This window comes from Peromyscus californicus, unplaced genomic scaffold (assembly GCF_007827085.1).
Source record: "Peromyscus californicus insignis strain IS unplaced genomic scaffold, ASM782708v3 Scaffold_3__1_contigs__length_106647218, whole genome shotgun sequence".
In the NCBI taxonomy this organism is placed as follows: domain Eukaryota; kingdom Metazoa; phylum Chordata; class Mammalia; order Rodentia; family Cricetidae; genus Peromyscus; species Peromyscus californicus.
The window spans coordinates 3,931,363-3,952,660 of record NW_026294551.1 but is presented as its reverse complement, the minus strand read 5'-3'; the positions used below and the strand labels follow the sequence as shown (position 1 = coordinate 3,952,660).

General features: G+C 49.9%; 1 protein-coding gene across 1 annotated transcript in view; it reads right to left on the bottom strand.

Moving 5' to 3' along the window:
* Positions 1 to 1,984: 1,984 nt before the first annotated feature.
* The window catches only part of Timp2 (TIMP metallopeptidase inhibitor 2), a 49,715-nt gene continuing 30,401 nt past the window's right edge, over positions 1,985 to 21,298 (bottom strand). Inside the window, exons 2-5 of the mRNA XM_052756613.1 lie at positions 15,237 to 15,337; positions 12,330 to 12,438; positions 6,680 to 6,804; positions 1,985 to 4,903 (exon numbers count right to left, since the gene is read on the bottom strand). Coding sequence (XP_052612573.1) covers positions 4,706 to 4,903; positions 6,680 to 6,804; positions 12,330 to 12,438; positions 15,237 to 15,337 — 533 coding nt within the window. The 3' untranslated portion in view covers positions 1,985 to 4,705. The remainder of the gene's footprint in view (positions 4,904 to 6,679; positions 6,805 to 12,329; positions 12,439 to 15,236; positions 15,338 to 21,298) is intronic.

Here is a 21,298-nt window from a genome sequence, read left to right as displayed (position 1 = left end):
CTGGAATAGCAGCCAGTGCACTTAACCACTGAACCATCTCTAGCCACCGCATGTTGTTTTGAGGCAGGGTCTCCCCCTGAATCTGGAGCTAGCATATTTTTGGCTAGCCTGGCAGCTGGCAAGCCACAGGGAGCATCCTGTCCCTTCCCTGCACAGTACTGGGGTCACAGGTCCACACAGGACTCCATCCGGTTAGTGAGTGCTGGGAGTTGAACTCACGTCCTTATGGTTACACAGCAAGCCCTTTCAACCACTGAGCCACGCTCTGACTCCGGGTTTGTTTTGTTCGTTTTCTGTTTTTGAGACAGGATCTCACTGTATCGTCTTGGCTCACCTGGTACTCACTATACAAATGAGGTTGGCCTCGAACTCAGAAATCCACCTGCTTCTGCCTCCTGAGCACTGGACTTAAAGCATGGACCACCACTGCCCAGTGGGTTTACTTTCTTAATATAACTTCAAGATGACTGAATTTAGAAAGTAGGAAATACTTGCTGGGCAGAGGGGAAACTGTAAAGACTGGACACAGCATTTCCTGGAAGATTTATTGCCTTCCAGGGTTTTGCAAAGGGTGGGACTGTATTTAAGAACTCATCGCTGGGGCATTAGGAGTATCCCACTGACTCTGTACAGCTACTTCCTCTGAGCTGACATGTTCCCTCCTGGAACTAGAAGGAGGCTCAGAAGCCTCAGTCACAAGATTCACAAGACCCCTCTCTCCCCGGGTTATGTAAGAAGTCAGCGACAGCCGGGAGAGGAGAATCGGGGGTGGTGCTGCCTTCAGGCTGAGCAGGGGTTTCTAGTGGTGTGGCATCAGCCACAGTGGGGCACCCTTTCTGGTGATGCAGCTGCCTTCAAGCCGCCCCATGCCCTGGTAAATAATGCCAAAGCTCTTTGGTTCATCAAGAGAGAGTGCTGGGCTTTTGTTGTTGCTGTTTTGAGACAGTATTGCGTAGCCCAGGCTAGCCTGGAGCTCACTGTGTAGCTGAGGATGGCTTTGAAATCCTGATCTCTATGTCTCTACCTCCTGAATACCAGGATTACAGTCATGTACCACCACAGGCAGGGCATTCAGTGCTGGAGATATGATCCAAGGCTTCATACATACTGGGCAAGGCAAGCCACACCCCCAGCCTCTGTCATGGTGGATTTGGGGAGACCATTTCTCTGGTTTGTCACTGTTTTCTATCCAGAGTGAATAAACATTTGTTCACATTGGCCCAGAAAAGTCCCACAACACTCCCCTGGGACAGCACTTTTGGAACACTGTGCCTGGCTTTCCTGTGGCTTCCCTTAAAAGGGGCGAAATGAGACACAGTGATGGACCTACACACAGAATTTTATTTCTAGGCGATGACTGTAGAAGTACTCCTGTACCCACAACCACACTCCATCTTTCTGCAGGCTCAGAGTTGAGTTTACCACTTTTTTTCCCTTTGAGATAGTCTAGCTATGTAGTCCAACTTATCCTCAAACTCATGATTCTCCTGCTTCAGCCTCAAAAGCCAGAGTTCTATATGCATGCCACCATGCTTGGCTGCTTCACATTTTAAAAATTAAAGTCATGTTTATTTATTTGTCTGTGTGTATACTCAAGTGTGTACATGTGGAGGTCAGAGGACAACTTGCAGGAGTAGGTTTTGCCTTCCACCATGTGGGTTCCAGGGACCTGACTTGGATCACCAGGCTTGGCAGCAAATGCCTTTACTTATCAGGCAGGAATGTTCTTCTTGGTTATTAAAGAATGGACATTCAGGGGCCTGAAGATACAGCTTGGCAGTTAAGAGCACTGACTGCTCTTGCAGAGGACCCAGGTTTGGCTCCCAGAACTCACATGGCTCACCGCTGCCTCTAACTCCAGTTCCAAGGCATCGGATGCCTTCTTTGGTCCTCCATTTCCCTCTGTGACTCCCCTTCCCTCTAGCTGTTAGACACTTGGCCTGCATCCCTCGCTAAGAAACAGCAGAAACAGCCACACAGGGAGTCAACTTTCTCTTTGATAATATGGTTTATTGTCCATTGACAGAGCAATCACTCAAGAAAAAAATCAAAATCAAAACTGATACAAAGCATCAGAGACACGCGCAGTTGGCTTGTTGACTTTCAACAACTCTCAGGTGTTGCCAGCGTGGGGGGCGGGGGGGTTCATCTCAGACTTCATATTCCAGCATGAACATGGTGCTTCCCCCCGACAACCAAGAGTTCAAATGGAAACAAAATCAACAAAGCTTTAAATTATGTGGCAAGCTCACAGATATGTCTTAATATGCATCAAGCAGAGATTTGGAAATAACTACCATGTAAACGTCATCTGAAATATTCGAGTGCTGGCATGACAGAGGCAGAGGGAGGGAAGCCCAGTGCCTTAGAACACAACAGAAGTTAAACAACGCCAAGCGGAGATATTCCTTAAAGTATAGACTGCGACTGATCTGCTGCGAAGGCATTTGAGTGGCCGCTGCTCAGCTGCCATCTGGCACTTTGTCCCAATAGTTTGCTTGTCTGTTTGCTTTCCTCTCATCTGCCCGGGTAGGGCTAGAAAAACCAACATGAGTAGAAATGATAAAGGCCATCTTTTAGAACCAATCAACTCAGAGATTTCTTCCTTCATAATGATTTGAACCAGGTACAAAAGACAGGAGGCTGGAAAAACAGATATTCAAAGAACTCAAAGATCGAAAAGGGTTCCTCGGTCCCGGGTCAGCTACCATGCCATGCTTTCCACTCTGGGTCAAATGCTTCCTCGATGCCGAAACATTTTGTTTTTGTTTTTAAAAAGTGCAAAGTCTAATGCTACCAAGGGCGTAAACACAGCACAAGAATGCTCACAGCGAACACCAGAAACAAACCAGAACATGTCAAGAAGTCAGCAGAAATGGGCATTGTTACATATGCTATCACTGCACAGGAAGCAAACAGGCAGGGCGGGATAGACGGCAGGGTCTCGTGGGCTGGTCCATGACAGCATCCTAGGAAGAACATCACTGCACAACATGAAAATGCCCTCGGGTGGGGCAGGCTGACTCCTGGGCATCCTCCCAGTGTGTCTTAAAAGGGAAGTAATCAAGTTCTGAGCTGGCCAGATCCTGGTGTGGGGGCATGGGTAGGGAGGATCTGGGGAGAATCTTAACAGTTGCTTTGGGGTTTCTGATAGTTAGGACAGGGTTGGAAGATAGAGGTCTATGGAAGCATTTTACAAAAGAACCAATCACAGGCTGCCAGACTTCAGGGTCTGTTTTTGTGTGTGTGCATGTTTGGATAATATACATGTGTGTTCTCAGGACAGCTTATTTTTAAGACTCGGTTAGGAGGAAGAGCAACTATCTGGATTGTCAGTGACAAAGTTCTGCCTATCTTAACCCCTATCCTGATTTTGGCATCAGAAAATCAATTTTTTTAGGGAGCAAATAGGTGCCCCAGTTCCCTATAAGGGCCTTAAGTGGGCAGCCTCTGTGACATTAAGAGACAGAAGCAGAGCCCAGTACACGTGCCTCTCAGCCTCATACTTTACCTGAGAATTCACCTTTAGGAGAATGAGATGGCTCTAAAAACAAGCCACTGCATCCTGGCAGCTTGGTAAGATGAGCTGCCCGCCTCTCAGGCTCCCTTGCTGTGTGGATTTATGGGCTTGGTTAGTAACACAGAAATTCACACGTAGTGATGAGGGCCAGTCTAGCAGGGAGATTTCACTAGAATTTTTCTGTTGGGGCATTACAGAACTGGCCTCTTACATCTTCAGTTTGTGCAAAAAAAGGGAATGCTACTAGCATCCCAACAGCGCCAGGGCATGGTGCTACAGAAAGCAGAGCTGTACTGCTCAACCCAGACACCTGAAGCCACTTGGAAAGGGGTTAAGAATAGCTCTAGAGGCTTAGGAGTGACTACAAGGACAGCCAAGCATCCCTCACCACAGATTCTCACCCCCAGCATGAGACCTCATGGATCCCCACTAGGGGATGGGTGGAGATGGGGAAGGGTAGGACAGAAATGACTTGGTTGGAGCCAGAAACACAGCTCAGGGAGGGCTCCCATCCCCATGAGCCCAAGAGGGTGCCACTGAAGTCTGTGGATTCATGGGGTTGACCAGGACTCCTAGACAAATGAACCACTGGTTGGAGGGCTACTCTTGGACTTGAGCAAGACCCTAGTGCTTGGAGTCCATACCAGGTGCAGAGGAGATGAGGGGTACTTGCAAGGGCCAGAGACTACTACCTTGGGCCAGAGGGGTGGCCACTGCAGAAAATGAGGGACATGTCCCTCTCAGGATGAAAAGGACCTGGTAGGCCGGCTACACAGTCTTACAACAACCTTCAAGAGTTTCTGCAAAATGCACATTCCCAGGCTCTGCCCCAACAGGGCTAGCAAGCCCTTAAATGTTGCCTGTCAGCTGTATGTGACAGTGCCCAAGAGGCCTGGTAAAAAGTCTGTTTTCCACTCCGGCCCGTACCCAAGAATCAAAGGCTGAGACACACAGTGCTCAGCCTGGCAGATGGAGGGGGTGTGACAGGGACTCTGGCCCGCCTGCCCCTCCAGACCCACAACCATGTTTAGGGAAAATTGGGGGGGGGTGCAGAATCACACTAGCGTGAACCCACTTGGATGATTGATGTTTTATTCATGCTGTTTCCAGGAAAGGATGTCAGAGCTGGACCAGTCTAAACCCTCGGAGGCTTTTCAATTGGCCGCAGAGGCTCTGTCTGCCCGTTTACGGGTCCTCGATATCAAGAAACTCCTGCTTGGGGGGTGCCGCCCCGCGGTACCAGGCGCAGGAGCCATCACTTCTCTTGATGCAGGCAAAGAACTTGGCCTGGTGCCCGTTGATGCTCTTCTCCGTGACCCAGTCCATCCAGAGGCACTCATCCGGGGAAGAGATGTAGCATGGGATCATGGGGCAGCGCGTGATCTGGGGGACACATGCAGGCAGATTCAGTTGGGGCCAAGGGACAGGTGGGGCCAAGGGCACTTGATGTACCTCCAGAACACAACCTATTGGAGATGTTCAAGGACAGTAGTCCTGCTGAGTCCTGGGTCCCCACACTGTAGCTGAGGATAGGCCTGGAGGAAGCCTGTGCATACCCTGGCCTCTGCACCCACCTACTTATGTAACCCTGGTGTGTCAGGTGCACTTCTGCTTTGGGCCATCTGGTCTACCTTTTTTTTAAAAAAGATTTATTTGTTCATTTATTTATTTTGCACCAGATCTCATTATAGATGGTTGTGAGCCACCACATGGTTGCTGGGAATTGAACTCCGGACCTCTAGAAGAGCTACCTGCTGGTGTTCTTAACCTCTGAGCCATCTCTCCAGCCCTGGTCTACCTTTTTAAAGGGATGGTTTCAGCTTAGGCTCTTCTGTAGCCACGGCTACCACACGGGGCTTATACTGGAGAGAGCAGAGCCAAATAAGAATTCCTATGCTGGTTCTAAAGCACCTGCTTGGGTCAATGGGTCACTAGCTTTTTGACCAAAGATTATGGAGCTATGAGAGTGCCTACTTCTGGCCACACAGAGATGAAGAAAGAGAGCTTGGGTTTTTGTTTGTTTGTTCTTGAGACAGAGTTTCATGTATCCCAGGCTGGCCTAGAAATTTCTGTGTAGCAAAGAACAACCTTGAACTTGTGATTGCCTGCTTCTACCTCCTGAACGCTGAGATAACAGAAATGTGCCTCCACACATGGTTTACGCGGTGCTAGTGATCAAACCTGGGGCTTCGTGTGTGCTAGCAAGCACTCTATCAGCTGAGCTACTTTCCAACCTGCTTTTTCTTGTTTTCTGAAATAGACTCTCACTCACCAGGCTGGCAAGGAACTCACTCTACAGCAGTGATTTCAAACTCAGCAATCTTCCTGTCTCACTCTCCCAAGTGTGGTGTATAAGCACGCTCAACTAGAGTTTGCTAGGCACAGAGGAGCCATGCTTGGCCTGTATTTGGCTGGATACCTGGGCATGGAATGACACCTTTGATAACCAAGTGATGGGAAGCACCAGCCAGAAGGGGAGGAGGCACCAAGAAAAAGTGTCAGCTGGCACAGGCCCATAGGACAGGACTCTGCTGGCAACTCTCAGCCCCAGACTCACTCCTGGTAGCATGAAGGGATGCTGGCTACCCAGTACGGATGTGGGGAAAAGCATCAGGACCATGGACATGGTTGTTCCATGGAGGTGACACAGTCCCCAGATCTGGGAATAGATGTCACCCTTCTCCACCACATCTAAGCATGTGTACATCTACAACTCTGCTTAGTGCCACCTCTGGGCAGATTCACAGAGACCCCTGCCCAGAAGTCTAGAATGTTGGGAGCAGTACCTCGGCTCTTGGACACACAATGCTTACACCTATACATGGCTAGGAAAATATTTCCAGGACCATGCTCTCCCCACAAAAATCTCATTTCCTTGGAGCTTTTTTAAGAAGCTGCCTGTCATATGGATTGATTTATGTGCTTTGTCCCATCCCTATACCCCCTTATCCTCCAAAGATTCCTTGCCAAGGATACAACTCAAGGTTCTCTAGATAGACAGTCTCACTCTCTTATCTTCCCAGAGTTCATTCCAAAATCAGGACTCACTGTCATGAGGGTCTGGGACGCCAAGGACCTATGCCCTGCTGTCCACCTGGAGACCTTGTGATGGCAGAGCCAGGGAGGGGAGAGGGACAGGGAGGGGGACACAGATCTTACCTTGCACTCGCAGCCCATCTGGTACCTGTGGTTCAGGCTCTTCTTCTGGGTGGTGCTCAGTGTGTCCCAGGGCACAATGAAGTCACAGAGGGTAATGTGCATCTTGCCATCTCCTTCTGCCTTTCCTGTGGGAGAGTCACCAGGCTCAGTGTGGGGGTCACGTCTCCTCCTTTTGCCTTCCTCCTGCATCTGGGTGCAGCTCTGGGTGTGAGGGTCAGCTCCAACACACTATGGTTGGACTACTTTGAGTTTTAAAATAACTCATATTGGGGCTAGAGAAATGACCCGTGGTTAAGAGTGTTTGCTTATCTTCCAGAGGACCAGAGTTCAATTCTAAGCACCTACGTCAGGTAGATTACAACTGCCTGTAACTCCAGCTTCTGGGGATATGACACCCTCTTCCAGCTTCTGTGGGCACTGTACCCCCTGGCATATAACTTCCTTCTCACATAAAATAAAACAAAAATACACCCTCATTTTTTTTTTTTTTTTTGTTATTTGGGACAGGGTTTCTCTGTGTAGCCCTGGCTGTCTTAGAACTCACTCTGTAAACCAGGCTGGCCTCAAACTCACAGAGATCCACCTACCTCCACCTCCCAAGTGCTGGGATTAAAGGTGTGCATCAGTTTAAAAAAAAAAAAAAGAATGTTTGAGCCTGGTATGGTGGGGTACAAAGAGGTAAAGGCAGGAGAATCATGAATTGAAAAACAACCATGGCTACATAGTGAGTTTGAGGCCAGCCTGGGCTATATAAATTCTTGTCTGAAAAAAAAGCGGGGGGGGGGGGGGGGGGAATGCATATTTATAATGGCTAACTTTAATTGTAACTTGACATAACCTAGAACCACTTAGACAGTCTCAATGAAGGATTGTCTGCCTTGGGTTGGCAGGTGGATATATCTGTGGGGAACTGTCTTACTTAATCCATGTGGAAAGACCCAGCCCACTGTGGGTGGCACCATTCCCTAGGCAGGGGTCCTGAACTACGTAAGAGTGAAGATGTTGAGCTGAACACAAGCGACCAAGCAGGTGAGTGTGCATGCATTTATTCCCTCTTCTGCTCTTCACTAGTTGCTTCAAGTTCCTGCCTTGACTTCCCCACACTGAGAGACTATAACCTTGAACTATGAGTCCCAGTCAACCCTTTCTCCTCTAAGTGGCTTTTTGTCAGGGTGTTTTTATCACAGAAACAGAAATGAAACTAAAACAGTGCTCCATGTAGAAAATTTAGGAGTGTTACAGTGAAGGAGAAGGGGCTCCCCATTCCCTTATCTGCAGCTGCCACACCCCTCCATGTGTGAGACCATGCCTGGCTTTTCACATGACTGCTGGGATCTGAACTCAGGTCCTCGTGGTTGCAGAGCAATCACTCTTAACCACTGAGCCATCTGGCCCAGACCAAAGTACACTAAATACATGTATGACAATGTCACAATGATTCTTATTTAAATATTTATTGCATGTCTGATGTTTATGTGTGAGAGAGCACTCCTACACATCACAGCATGCATGCGGGAGTCAGGGGACAACTTCATATTGTCTTGTCTTTCCTTCTACTTTTATATGGGTTTGGGGGTTGAACAAATGTCATCAAGCTTCTTTGGCAAGTGTCCTTACTGGCTGAGCCATCTTGAAGGTCTGCTATTATTTGTATAATTAGTGAACACTAATAAAAAAAGGAGAAGCCCCTTTAGCAACATCACACTTGGTCAGGCTCACATGGCATGATCATCTGCTGCACATTTTAACTTGGGAAAAGGCAAAGCATAAGTCTTGGGTACAGGAGAACAGGGACTGAGTGAAATGTGCAGCTGCGGCTATACGCTGACTTCTCCTTTCAGGAGAGAGAAACTTAAAAGAAAACGACAGGGAAAACCTGTACAAGTCCACATGTGAAGCTGAATCATCGGCCTAGGAGGAGAGGTGTCCGCAGCCAGCTGGCGGGGCACTTGGCTGGGACGTGTGATTTCTGGGTAGTTCCCGTTAAAGGGCTGCTCCTGACTCTAAAGAATGGGAAACAAGTTCTGTGCCTTGGGCAGTTAAAGATCGTCCCATCTGAATTCACCTGACCAAGCCCAAAAAGAGAGAGATGAGAGGTTTTTTGGAGAGTGTGCCTCATGCCAGGTCCCTCTCCCAAGAGAAGAATGAGGTGTGTGGCAGAGCAGCTGACTGATGGGTAGGCACAGTCATCACTGAGTTGTGCCAAAGAATGGTCCTCACGGAGAGACCAAAAGAGGCACAGAGAAACATCTCTGGCTGTCCGAAGCATCACAGCTATTCTAAGGATGGATTGTGTGTGTGTGGTGTGTGTGGTGTGTGTGTGTGTGTGTGTGTGTGTGTGTGTGTGTGTGTGTCTGTGTGTGTGTGTGTGTGTGATAAGCATGTGGACATGTTCATATGTGTTTGTAAATGTGGTATGTGTGTGTGTGTGTGTGTATGTGTGTGTGTGTGTGATAAGCATGTGGACATGTTCATATGTGTTTGTAAATGTGGGGTGTGTGTGTGTGTGTGTGTGTGTGTGTATGTGTAGGTATGTGCCCATGTGTACACACACACAGAGGAGGCAAAGTCTTACACCTGCTGTGGCAATGGACAGAACCTGACATCATGCTCAGTGAAAGAAGCTGCCCAAGAGCCGTGAGCTCGCTAGAATAGGCAAGTTCACAGAAACTGCAAGTAGAAGGTGGGGGCTGGGATGCATGGCAGGGAAAGACAAGGAGTGAGATGCTCTTGGCCCGCGGACAGAGATGCAGTGTGGGAAGATGACATCATCCCGATAGACAGCAATAGTTACATGCTATTGTGAGTCCATTTAGTGCCACTGAAGCCCATGCTCAGGCGGGGTACAGAGGCAAATCCACTATATGTACTACGCTCAAGCGGAGTTATAAAGACAATTCCACTCTATGTACTACGCTCAGGAGGAGTTATAAAGACAATTCTACTGTATGTACTATGCTCAGGAGGAGTTATAAAGACAATTCTACTGTATGTACTATGCTCAGGAGGAGTTATAAAGACAATTCCACTCTATGTACTACGCTCAGGAGGAGTTATAAAGACAATTCCACTCTATGTACTACGCTCAGGGGGAGTTATAAAGACAATTCTACTGTATGTACTACGCTCAGGGGGAGTTATAAAGACAATTCTACTGTATGTACTACACTCAAGTGGAGTTATAAAGACAATTCCACTGTATGTACTATGCTCAGGAGGAGTTATAAAGACAATTCTACTGTATGTACTATGCTCAAGTGGAGTTATAAAGACAATTCTACTGTATGTACTACGCTCAGGGGGAGTTATAAAGACAATTCTACTGTATGTACTACGCTCAGGGGGAGTTATAAAGACAATTCCACTGTAAGTACTACGCTCAGGGGGAGTTATAAAGACAATTCCACTGTATGTACTATGCTCAGGAGGAGTTATAAAGACAATTCTACTATATGTACTACGCTCAGGGGGAGTTATAAAGACAATTCCACTGTATGTACTATGCTCAAGAGGAGTTATAAAGACAATTCCACTGTATGTACTGCACTCAGGAGGAGTTATAAAGAATTCTACTGTATGTAATTTCTGTAGGTTTTGTTACACTCACTTATTTTGTGTGTGTATGAGTGAGTGGGTATATGTATGGTGTGCGTGTGTGGAGGTCAGATGACAACTTAGCACCCTTTTTCTTCTTCTACCATGTAAGTCCTGGGGATCAAACTCAGGCTGTTGGGCTCAGTGGCCAGTGTTTTACCCACTGAGATATCTAGCTGGCCTAGATACTGCAGGAGTTTTGTTTCTCAAGACAAGGTCTCACTGTGTGCCTCTGCCTCCCAAGTGCTAGGATTAAAGATTTGTGCCACCATGCCCAGCGACACTAGTGCAGCTTTTAAAATAGCATGCAGAATGTTAAAGATGTCTTTTATTGATGTCATGCTCTGGGGCCGGTCAGGGGACTAAAATGTGCCATGTGTCTGGGCAGTAAGTGTGACGTAGTTTAAGGTGACAGGCACACGGCTTCTGAGTGGCTTTGGGTAGTTTCAATCTACACTGCATCTGCAGCTGTAGTGGAGTCGGGTCTCAGCAGGCCTGGGAAATTGTGCGTTACTCTTTGTGTGAGTTTCTCCTTACTAAGACAGAGTGGGGGACGACACACATGGCTGTAGCAGGGACAGTACAAAACAGACGGTGTGTGTGGGAAACCTGACGGCCAACGTGGAAGACAGGGATTCTGCACGATAGAAACTGACGTCCACATGCACTGAAGTAACCTGGCCTCCTGTGTGGACTGACTCCCCAGGCTTTGCGTGGACCCGGAGCCTGGCTTGTGCAGAAGAGGGGCAGAGCCACAGAGAATGCCCTAATGTGCCCCAGGTATACAAAACAGAGCGGCCCCAGCAATGCTCATCACACTGCTGCCCTGTAGGACTCCGCCCTCCCCTCTGCTCAAGCGTCCGTCCACAAGCTTCCTCACACTGTCAGGGCACCAAGCCTGGGGCAGGAGTTTGAGCCTAATTGTAGCAGTCGCTGTGTGTCAGGGCTCCTGATAGCAAGGCATGGCTTACCTATTTGTAGGTTGCCTGCCCAGAGCCCCTTACTGGTCTGGTGGGCTGGTTTCCATCTCACGGAACAGAAGGCAGTGCCTATGCTTGGACTATCCGAATGGTGAGCAGGTCTGACTGACAGCTTTGGCCCCAGGAGGGAGATGGCCGTGCCTGCCCACCGAGGTGCATCCCTCCCAGTGTGCATTAACCAGCGATTGGCAACTTTGTCGGGCCTTTGTCAGGGAAGGTTCTGGTTAGAAAGTGGCTGTTAGCCCTGATTACACAGGGACTCACCAGAGGACAGACTGCAGCCCTAGACACTCCTTGACTTGCACTAGATACAGCCTGGGCATCTGGAGTGTCACAGGTTGTAAGGAATCCCAGTGGGGAGCGAAACAGTGAAAACACTCATACACATAAAAATAAACTTTTTTTTAAAAAAGGAGAACTGCAGAAAGCCGGCAGGAGTGCTGCAGGGCTATGCTGAGGAACCTCTATCCACCGGCTCTCCTAGGAGGAAAAGCCCCCCTCTGCAGTGGCTGATGACTTCTACGCCAGAAATGGCCCCTGGTTTTAAGCTGCCCATATGACATCAATCAGCTCACAAGAAACAGAACCACAGGTTCTTGCCAGGTGTAGCGAATGGACCCCATATTAATCACCGTGCCTGAGACAAACCTTCACCTGCACTGGGGGATCACGGGAACGCCTTTATAACATGAAGGTAGAGGGTTTGTGCAATCTCTATAGAAAGAAATGGGAAATTCCCTACCTCCCAGCCTGTGCCCAGGGAAGGAGCTGCTGCTGGACTTCCCAGGACTGTAGCCCACTGGAGAGGCCGCTAATGCAGACAGCTTCTGTGTAGGCAAGGACCTGGGGGGTGCGGCCTCTGGAAGTAGGTGCTGGCAGGACAAAGGCCCCTTCACCAGAGTCTCCTGGACATGGGCTACCAGCAGTCCCAGTGCCCATGCAGATGGGCTGGTTCGCCCCTAGAGGGCAGTGTAGGAAGGCTGTTCCTTAGGGACCAGGACACAGGCAGGCAGAGGAATTCTCTGTTAGGGTACCATGATCCAGTCCTCAGTGGGGAAGGCTGAACTCCTACTCACCTGCAATTAGATATTCCTTCTTCCCTCCAACGTCCAGCGAGACCCCGCACACTGCTGAGGAGGGGGCCGTGTAGATGAACTCGATGTCTTTGTCGGGTCCTTTGAACATCTGCAAAACACAGTAGGGCAGGGGTAAGCCGAGATGGGGTTCCCAACCAGAGCAGGACGGGAACAGGGGCGCATGACTGCACACAGAAGGTGTCCAGAGGGTAAGCAGGCATGTCACAGGGATTCACAGGCCACCGCTGCTTTTGCGAAGGCGTCCAGAGTCATGCATCTGTTCAGGCAGCTCTCAGCAGGTGAGCACAGACTTGTCATCTGCAGGAGACTGTCCAAGGACATTTTCAAGCATGAGGTCATTTCAGAACCTCTGGAAAACTCTAGAGATTCTCACTTGCCACAGAGGGTCACATCATTGTCCCCAGGAACAGGGTTAATTTGCTTGCTTTATAAACAAAACAAAGTGTGTGTGTGTGTGTGGGGGGGTGTCTTTAATCCCAGCACTCGGGAGGCAGAGGCAATCAGAACTCTGTAAGTTCCAAGACAGCCAAGGCTACACAGAGAATCCTGCCTTGAAAAACCAAAACCAACACCCCCCACCCCCAAAAAACAAAAACAAAACCACAAAAACAAACAACAAAAAAGGATTTTTTCCTTTTCTTTTGATCTTCCCTTTTTACCTACCCCCATCCCCCCTCCTGGATTAAACCTGGGGTCTTGAGCCCAATAATTTACATCCCAGCCCTACTTCTATATTTTTTTTTTCTGAGACAAAAGTCTCACTTTGTAGCCAGGCCTGAATTCAACTCTCCATTCTCTTGCCTCAGCCAGGATGTTGGGTTTATAGGTTTGTACTACGACACACCGTTTATGTCCAGGGATTTTGGTGACGCTCTGGCTACCTGAAGACAACAGAGGGGAGAGGGGCATTCCCTAGAACCAGAACATAAGCTCAGGGTGTGTGTGTGTGTGGGGGGGTGTCTCTCTCAGTGTCCGACTCACTTCCGCTCTTCAGGAGTGCACCTGCTGTCCCGCGGAGGAAGACACTGCCCAGCGAGTTCCCCTTTTACTCACACCCTTCCTAACTCTCCAGAAGAGGCTGGTGTGTCTGTGTCTGAGTGTCTGCTGCCACAAGCACGCAGGTGCCCTCAGAAGCCGGATCCCCTCAAGCTGGAGATGTAGGTAGTTGTGAGCTGCCTCACAGGGTGCTGGGACCCAAACCCTGGACAGCAGCAAGCGCTCTTACCCACTGAGTCCTCGGGCTCCAGTCCCTCTCCAGGACAAAGCAGCTTTGGGGAGCTTGGCTCTAACCCTGTAGGAAGGTTGCAAGGGCAACAGTCTCCTTATGCATCTCAAATGACACCAAGGGGTCAGAGTCACTTCCTTGGTGTGAAGCCACAAGGAGGTTAGGAAAGCCCACCTGCTTCTCCGCCTCAAAGAGACTTTGGTATTGAGAGGCTAGTTGTTCTCTTGAGATGACACATGTGATGAGCAAGTGCTCGCTCCTCTGGTCTGTTGATAACATTTATTGTCTTTTGTTGTTGTGTTGTGTTTTGGTTTGGTTTTTTTGAGACAGGGTTTCTCTGTGTATCTTTGGAGTCTGCCCTGGAACTCACTCTGTAGACCAGGCTGGCCTCGAACTCACAGAGATCCGCCTGCCTCTGCCTCCCGGGTGCTGGGATTAAAGGCGTACACCACCAACACCCGGCCTTTTCTTTTTTTTAATTTTATATGCATTGGTGCTTTGCCATGGGTGTCGGGTCCCCTGGAACTGGAGTTACAGACAGTTGTGAGCTGCCATGTGGGTGCTGGGAATTGAACCCGGGTCCTCTGGAAGAGCAGTCAGTGCTCTTAACCGCTGAGCCATCTCATTTATTTTCAGTGTTGGTAAATAGGGATGGCTACAACCACCACTGTGTGACAAAGCTGTCCCTCACACTGGAGGGGCCAGCTGTCTTTCTTTGGACACCAAGTTAGTAAATGTCAACTGTCAGAGCAGGCACATACCACCCTACTTAGTTTTGCAATGCTGGGGACCAAACTCTGAACGTCATGCATGCCAGACAAGCATGCTACCAACTGAGCCACATCCCCAGCCTCTCCATAACCCACCCCCTCTCTCAAACATTGATTTCTTCCCATTTGTCCCTGACATGGGGAGTTCTCTGATTACACTAGCCGACACCACCATGGCCACCGCTGCGGCCATCCGCAGTCCCTCTGACCACAGCCCTGTCCACCCATCGGGTACCTTCTCAGTAAGTGGCTCACCACAGTCAGGAAGCTGCCCCTGAGCACACCTGCCTGCCAGACTCATCCTCTTAGGACACGCTACTCACCGGTTTATCACCCGGTAAAATCAAGGTAACCTGTTTCTGGAATTAGGGTGACATTGTGGCTTGAATGAAAATGGTCCCATAGGCTCAAATATGTAAACGCTTGGTCCCCGCTTGATGGAACTGTCTGGGAAAGATTAGGAGGTGTGGCCTTGGTGAAAGGTTTGTCACTGGGGGTGGGCTTGGAGGTTTCAAAAGCCCATGCTAGGCCCAATGTCTTTCTCTCTCCACCTGCTGCCTTTGGGTCAGGACATGAAGCTCTCAGCTACTGCTCCAGCACCATGCCTGTCTGATTCCCACCATGGTGATCATGACTCATCCCCTGAAACTGTAAGCCAGCCCCTGATTTAATGCTTTCTTTTACAAGAGTTGCCTTGGTCCTGGTGTCTCTTCACAGCATTGGACAGTGACTCAGACAGTTGGAAACCTAAAATTTCTGCCAGCTTTTCATGTTCTTGTGGCTTAAGAAGAACTGGGCTTCTTCGTGGCTTGACAACTCAGCTTTCTGCCTTACGGTGGCTGGGAGGCGTTCCCAGGCCCCACCCAGCTTCCCCCAGAAGTCAGGGGTTACCTTTATCTGCTTGATCTCATATTGAATCCTCTTGATGGGGTTGCCGTAGATGTCATTCCCGGAATCCACCTCCTTCTCGCTCACAGCTTTGGCCCTGATCACTGCAAAACACAAGAGACACAGATGTGAGGAGAGTCCTTGAGGACGAGGATTCAGGCTCTGCCCGGGGGAGAAAGGTGTCCTCCCTATGGGAGGGGTCAGAGGAGTCTGGCCAAGCACAAGCAAGGAGAGGAGGCTCTGCGCTTGTCGTCCTGGGGTGGCCAGCAAGAGCTCTTTGCCATGGCTGGGATGGGGCTCAACTGGTCGCGTGCTTGGCTAGTAGGCACAAAGGCCCGTGTTCAGTGTCTAGCACTTGGCATCATATAAAAGTGGGCACACCTTTAACCGCAGCCCTTAGGAGATAGAGTCAGGAGGGTCAGAACTTCAAGGGCAGCCTGGGCTAATAAAACCCTGTTTTGCCAGGTGGTGTGTGTGTGTGTGTGTATGTGTGTGTGTGTGTGTGTGTGTGTGTGTGTGTGTGTGTGTGTATGTGTGGTGGCAGCACACACCTCTAATCCCAGCACTCAGATGGGTTTCTGAGTTTGAAGCCAGTCTGGTCTACAGAGTGAGTTCCAGGACAGCCAGGGCTACACAGATAAACAAACAAACAAACAAAACAACCACAAACTTGACTCAAAAGACAAAATGAAAAACCAAAAAGCTGGGTGTGATGATGCACACCTTTAATTCTAGCACTTGGGGCAGAGGCAGGTAGATCTCTGTGAGTTCAAGGCCAGCTTGGTTTAAGTAGTGAATTCCAGGTCAGCAAGGGCTACAAAGTGAGACCCTGTGTCAAACAAAACAACCAAAACCAAAACACAACCAAATCCCCCAATGAATCTTTTGTTGACTAGGACCCCAGTGGCTCTGTACAGCAGGCTGTGGCCATGGGTCTGGTTCTTCCTACTTAGCGGCGGCTGGAGAAACAGTTAAACAAATGGCCTGCATGCCGTCCTGCTCCTGCAGGTAGGGCTGCTGTGAGAAGGCCCTGACATTCCAGCACCTCATCCTCAAACGGGCTTTGGGGGCTAGAGCAGATGAGCAGTCATTCACCTCAAAGGAGCCCAGTTTATTCAGATTTGGGGTCTCTTGGGGGTACTAACATACAACTCAGAGCAGAGCACTGCCTAGCATGCAGGAGGGCCTGAGTTCCCTCCCTAGCAATACAGAGAAAAGAGGTTTCCATGTGAAATGTCCTAGGGGTCATACATGTGAAAGTCAAGGGACAGTTTCATGTATCATTTCTTAGGTGCCATCGCCTTGGGTTTTTTTTTTTTTTTTCCATTTTCATTTATTGGGGGTGGGCAGGGTTTACATGCTGCACAACGCAGCCAACACGTCAAAGTCAGAGGACCACTTGTGGGAGTCAGTTCTCTCCACCATGTGGGCTTCAGGGGTAGAACGCAGGCCGGCAGGCTTTGTGGCAAGCACCTTGGCACACTGAGTCATGTCGCTGACTCTCCACCTTGTTTTTTTTTTTTTTTAAGATTTATTTATTTATTATGTATACAGAAGAGGGCGCCAGATCTCATTACAGATGGTTGTGAGCCACCATGTGGTTGCTGGGACTTGAACTCAGGACCTCTGGAGGAGCAGTCAGTGCTCTTAACCTCTGAGCCATCTCTCCAGCCCCTCCACCTTGTTTTTTGAGACAGGGTCTCTCACTGGCCTGGAGCTCACTGGCTGGCTCGCCAGCAGGCCTCCAGGTTCATCCTGTCTTCCTTCCCAGTGCTGGGATTACAAGAGCATGTCACCACACATGGCTTTGTGGGACATTCTCTATAGTAATATGCAGTCTGTGAGAAGTGTGACAGACACAGAGTTGGAAAGCACATTATGCCGGATCAGTAATGGATCTGGTCAGTAATGTCAGTATGGTTCTCAAACCCTAGACCCAGATGGTGAGGAGGCAGGTCATGTCAGACGTGCAGTCAAGACAACAATCAAAAGAAGCAATGGGAGCCGGGCGGTGGTGGCGCACGCCTTTAATCCCAGCACTTGGGAGGCAGAGCCAGGTGGATCTCTGTGAGTTTGAGGTCAGCCTGGGCTACCAAGTGAGTTCCAGGAAAGGCACAAAGCTACACAGAGAAACCCTGTCTCAAAAAACAAAAATAACAAACAAACAAACAAACAAACAAAAAACCAAAAAACAAAAACAAACAAACAAACAAACAAAAAAGAAGAAGAAGAAGCAATGGGAAGAGATACACCAGGAAAGTTGCAGCATGTTCTGGAGCCTGCTTGTGCCTAACATGGGTTGTCTATTAGGAATTAAGCCCCTGATCCCTCCCTGGAAACCCTACCACCGAGGCTCAGCAGATCCCGCCACAGGCAGGGTCCTCCTTTTCTTTACTTGGAGGTTATTAGCTGGGTCAGGGTCTGTTTTAATGGCTTTAAAAGGTTTGACCTTCAAAAGGCAGTGGTGGAGGGTCACTCTGGGCAAGAGTTCTGTCACTGTGCACATGAGCTGGATGGAGACAAGGGGGTTAGATGGTGCCAGCTCAGAGTCTCCAGTGGTCAGCTTGAGTCTTGGAAACTTCTGGCCAGGACTGTTTCCCACAGAGGCAGGGAGGTCCAGGCACGTGGGAGTGCCATCTGCTCCTCAGACCCCAGCAATGCACTCTGGATCCCTCCCCACCCGAGTCTCACACCACAGCCCAGGCCCCACCCAGCTCCGAGGCCCATTTACATTGGTCCTTCTGTGCAGCTGAGTCACCACTGGCCTGGCCACAGGTTCCTGTTTCCCAGCCCAAAGCAGGCCTCACTTCAAACAGCTACAACCTGGTAAAGCTACCTGGCAGGCCACCCCAGAACACAGGGTTCTCTCTTGGTTCTGTGCCTTCCCCATAAACATTTCTTGCAAAATGCCTTCACTTAAAATTCGAGCCAGGAGCTGTGACGCACACCTTTAATCCCAGCACTGGGGAGGCAGAAGCAGGAGGAGCTCTGAGTTCGAGGCCAGCCTGGTCTACAGAACAAGTTCCAGGACAGCCAGGACTGCACCTTCTGCAACTCCACTTGCCCTTGCTCTTTCCTAATGCATTCTGCTCCCTGTCCCCCACACGCCAGGATATTCAGATATGTCCTGCCTCAGAACAGGAAAGCTCTTCTGCCTCAAATGTCACCTCCAGGTCCCTGCCTGCCTTGAAAAACAGCCCCCTTCCTCTCTTCTTCCTGCAGCGATGGGTGTATTGCCCGCTGTAATACACACTCGGCTGTACATGTCTGTGCACCTGTCTGCTGAGAGGCCCTGACAAGTAGAGGCCGTGCTGTGGAACAGCTGGGCTCAGAAAACAACTACCAGATGGAACGAGACTGACTGAGAGCCTTGGGGTGATGGCGCAGGCGCAGCTGGTCTTCGCCCCCCCCTCCCCAACACCCCCGTGGAATCTATACAGCCATCATCGAGATGCTTATGCAAATGTGTAAGCACGCCAGGTAAACACTACCATGCGTTTGTTCTTTGTATAGCCCTATCATCAGCTCAGAAACAAGACGGAGCAGGGGGTCCTAAAGGAGCGGTCTACTTCCCTCTACCAGCCTAGAGAACTTGCTTCTCAGTAGCGGCCCTACTTTGTTCGCTAAGGGCTGGGGCTGTAGCTCAGTCGGGGGAGGGCTTATATAGCAACCACAAAGCCCTCAGCTCAAGTCCCAACACATACAACTGGACATGGCACATGTCTGGAATCTCAGCATTCCCTTGAACTATTACAGAGTTTGAGGCTATAGCCTGGGCTATTTGAGACCATGTCTCAACACAAAACAAACAACAACAAAAAGTTCAATAAATGCACCACCCACCTGGCAATCAGAAAATAAGCCCAATGACTTCCAAACAGCCAAAAGGTCTCGTTCTCTCCCATGGCACCGAGGACCCAATACTGCTGTCGTATGGAAGTCCCCAAGTTCCCACACACCTGAATTCCTGACATGATCTAAGCTAAAAGGCCAAGAGCAATCAGGTGTGGGAATATGTGTGAAAGGTGCTGCAGAGATGAGCGCTAACCACTGTGCTTACCGGAGATCACTTGATTGCACACCTAACACAAATGGGGTTAGTGAGGGTTAGTGATGGTGACGGGGAAGGTCAGTGAGGCCCTGGGTGTGGGCACCGAGTGCAAAGGACACATGGTGGGAGAGTGAATAGGGCAGATTTCTCTGCTCCTACACAACAGGAATCTGGAAAGCCGGCCCTGGTCCTGTGCTCACTTTGTCTTAGGGCTGTGGATCATACGCTTTCATTTTTGAAATTTTCAGAAGAGATGGTGGTTTTCAGGCTAGCAAGTTAACTGGGGGGAAGGTCAGGGATGTTTGTAGGGAGTGGGGGAGGGGCAGGTAGCCTCTCCATTGACAGCTAGGCTGCTTCTGGCTAGCTGCAGGGACCTAGACTACCGATCCTTTAGAGCAGAAGCCTGATGGGTTCCTCTCACTTGGTGTTCCTGCTGGAGATGAGGCTGTCGCTGTTGGCTGCGGCAGACACCTGTCTTAGCTGTAGCTGTCAGCTGATGAGATCAGTGGGTAGAGAAGGGGATGGGGAGGTCTTGCCAGTAAAAACTTTCACAGTCCCGGCCTTAGAGGGACGTCTGATCTAGGCAGCGGGCAGACAGATGGACAGGAAATCCGGGGTGGAAGACAGGAAAGGAGAGGAAATAAAGAATTCTCTAGAAGCATAACCCACATGCACGACAGCGGTCATCACTGTGACCTCCAGGGTGACCACCAGGGCTGTAGAGGAAAGGACTCCACACCACAGAACGGACAACCTCTCCAAGTCCCAGGCCATCTGAAGGACAGGGAAATGCAGAGACCCAAAGAATTTGGGATGAACTAGAAGCAAGGCAGGAGTGCCTGTTGACTGAACACTTAGATGCTAGGCTGGGGGCAGACACCAGGTCAGGGCTAGCCACATCCTGCCCTGTCCCACTACCTATCCAAGGAGCTGGGCACAGCAGCAGGAGACTGTTTAACTGCTTTGTGTCCCCAACCACTGTGCCCCCACTCCCTGCGGCTCAAAATTTGCTTTTTCCTCTTTTCCTTTTGCTAACCCAACATCTGGGTTTGCCATCAAGAGTGCTACACTGGCTGATGAATTCACTGCCAGATGCTGGCTACTGGAATGCACAAGCGTTGGCTTAATTCAAAGCACACACAACCGCAGAGCCCCTACCCCCATCCCTCTGGCTGAGGACACCACATGATGTCACTTCCCCCTAGAGGAGCCTGCAAAAACAATCCCAGTGCGCCCAGCCAGCAAGGGATGGAAAAGAGCTAGGAGGGTGGAAAGTCAAGGGCGCTGATGAGGAGCCAAAGATGATGGGCTGTGTTTGGGCCTTGAGAATCACAGCTGCCCAGGGATGCCAACAGAAGCTGGGCCTCCTGCTATTATCCTATGAGGGAACTTTCTAGAAACCCTGGATGCCATGGCCATGGCTAAGGGAAGGTGGAGGATTCAACACACTCCACAGACCCCAACCATGGCAAGCAGAGACACGGTTCTCTCTCCCAGGTGCTCCTGTCTGTCCCTTGGGCCACCAGCACATGGTCCACTGAGTCCTAAAGACATGTTCACAAATCCAACAACTGTGTATGTGGGTGGAGAGAGAGGAGAGGGAGGAGAGAAGAGAGGATAGAGAAAGAGACAGAGAGGGGAGGAAGGGAAAGAAGGAGGGAAAGAGAGGAGGGGGGGAAGAGAGGAAAGGAGAGGAGAGGGGAAGAGAGGGGCGGAAAGGAGAGAGGGGGAGAGAGGAGAGAGAAAGAAAAACAGAGAGAGGAGAGAAAGAAGAGAGGAGGGAAGGAGAGAGAGTGAGGAGGGAGAGGGAGGGAGGAGAGGAGAGCGAGGAGCGGAGAGAGAGAGGGAGGAGGGGGCTGACTCTCACTATGTAGCTCTGGCTGGCCTGTAACTCACTATGTAAATTTGAACTCAGAGATCCACCTGCTTCTGCCTCCCTAGTTCTGAGATTAAAAGTGTGCGTCACCACACACAGCTTGCCAACAACTTTTGAATTTTATAGTGTCCATAGTAA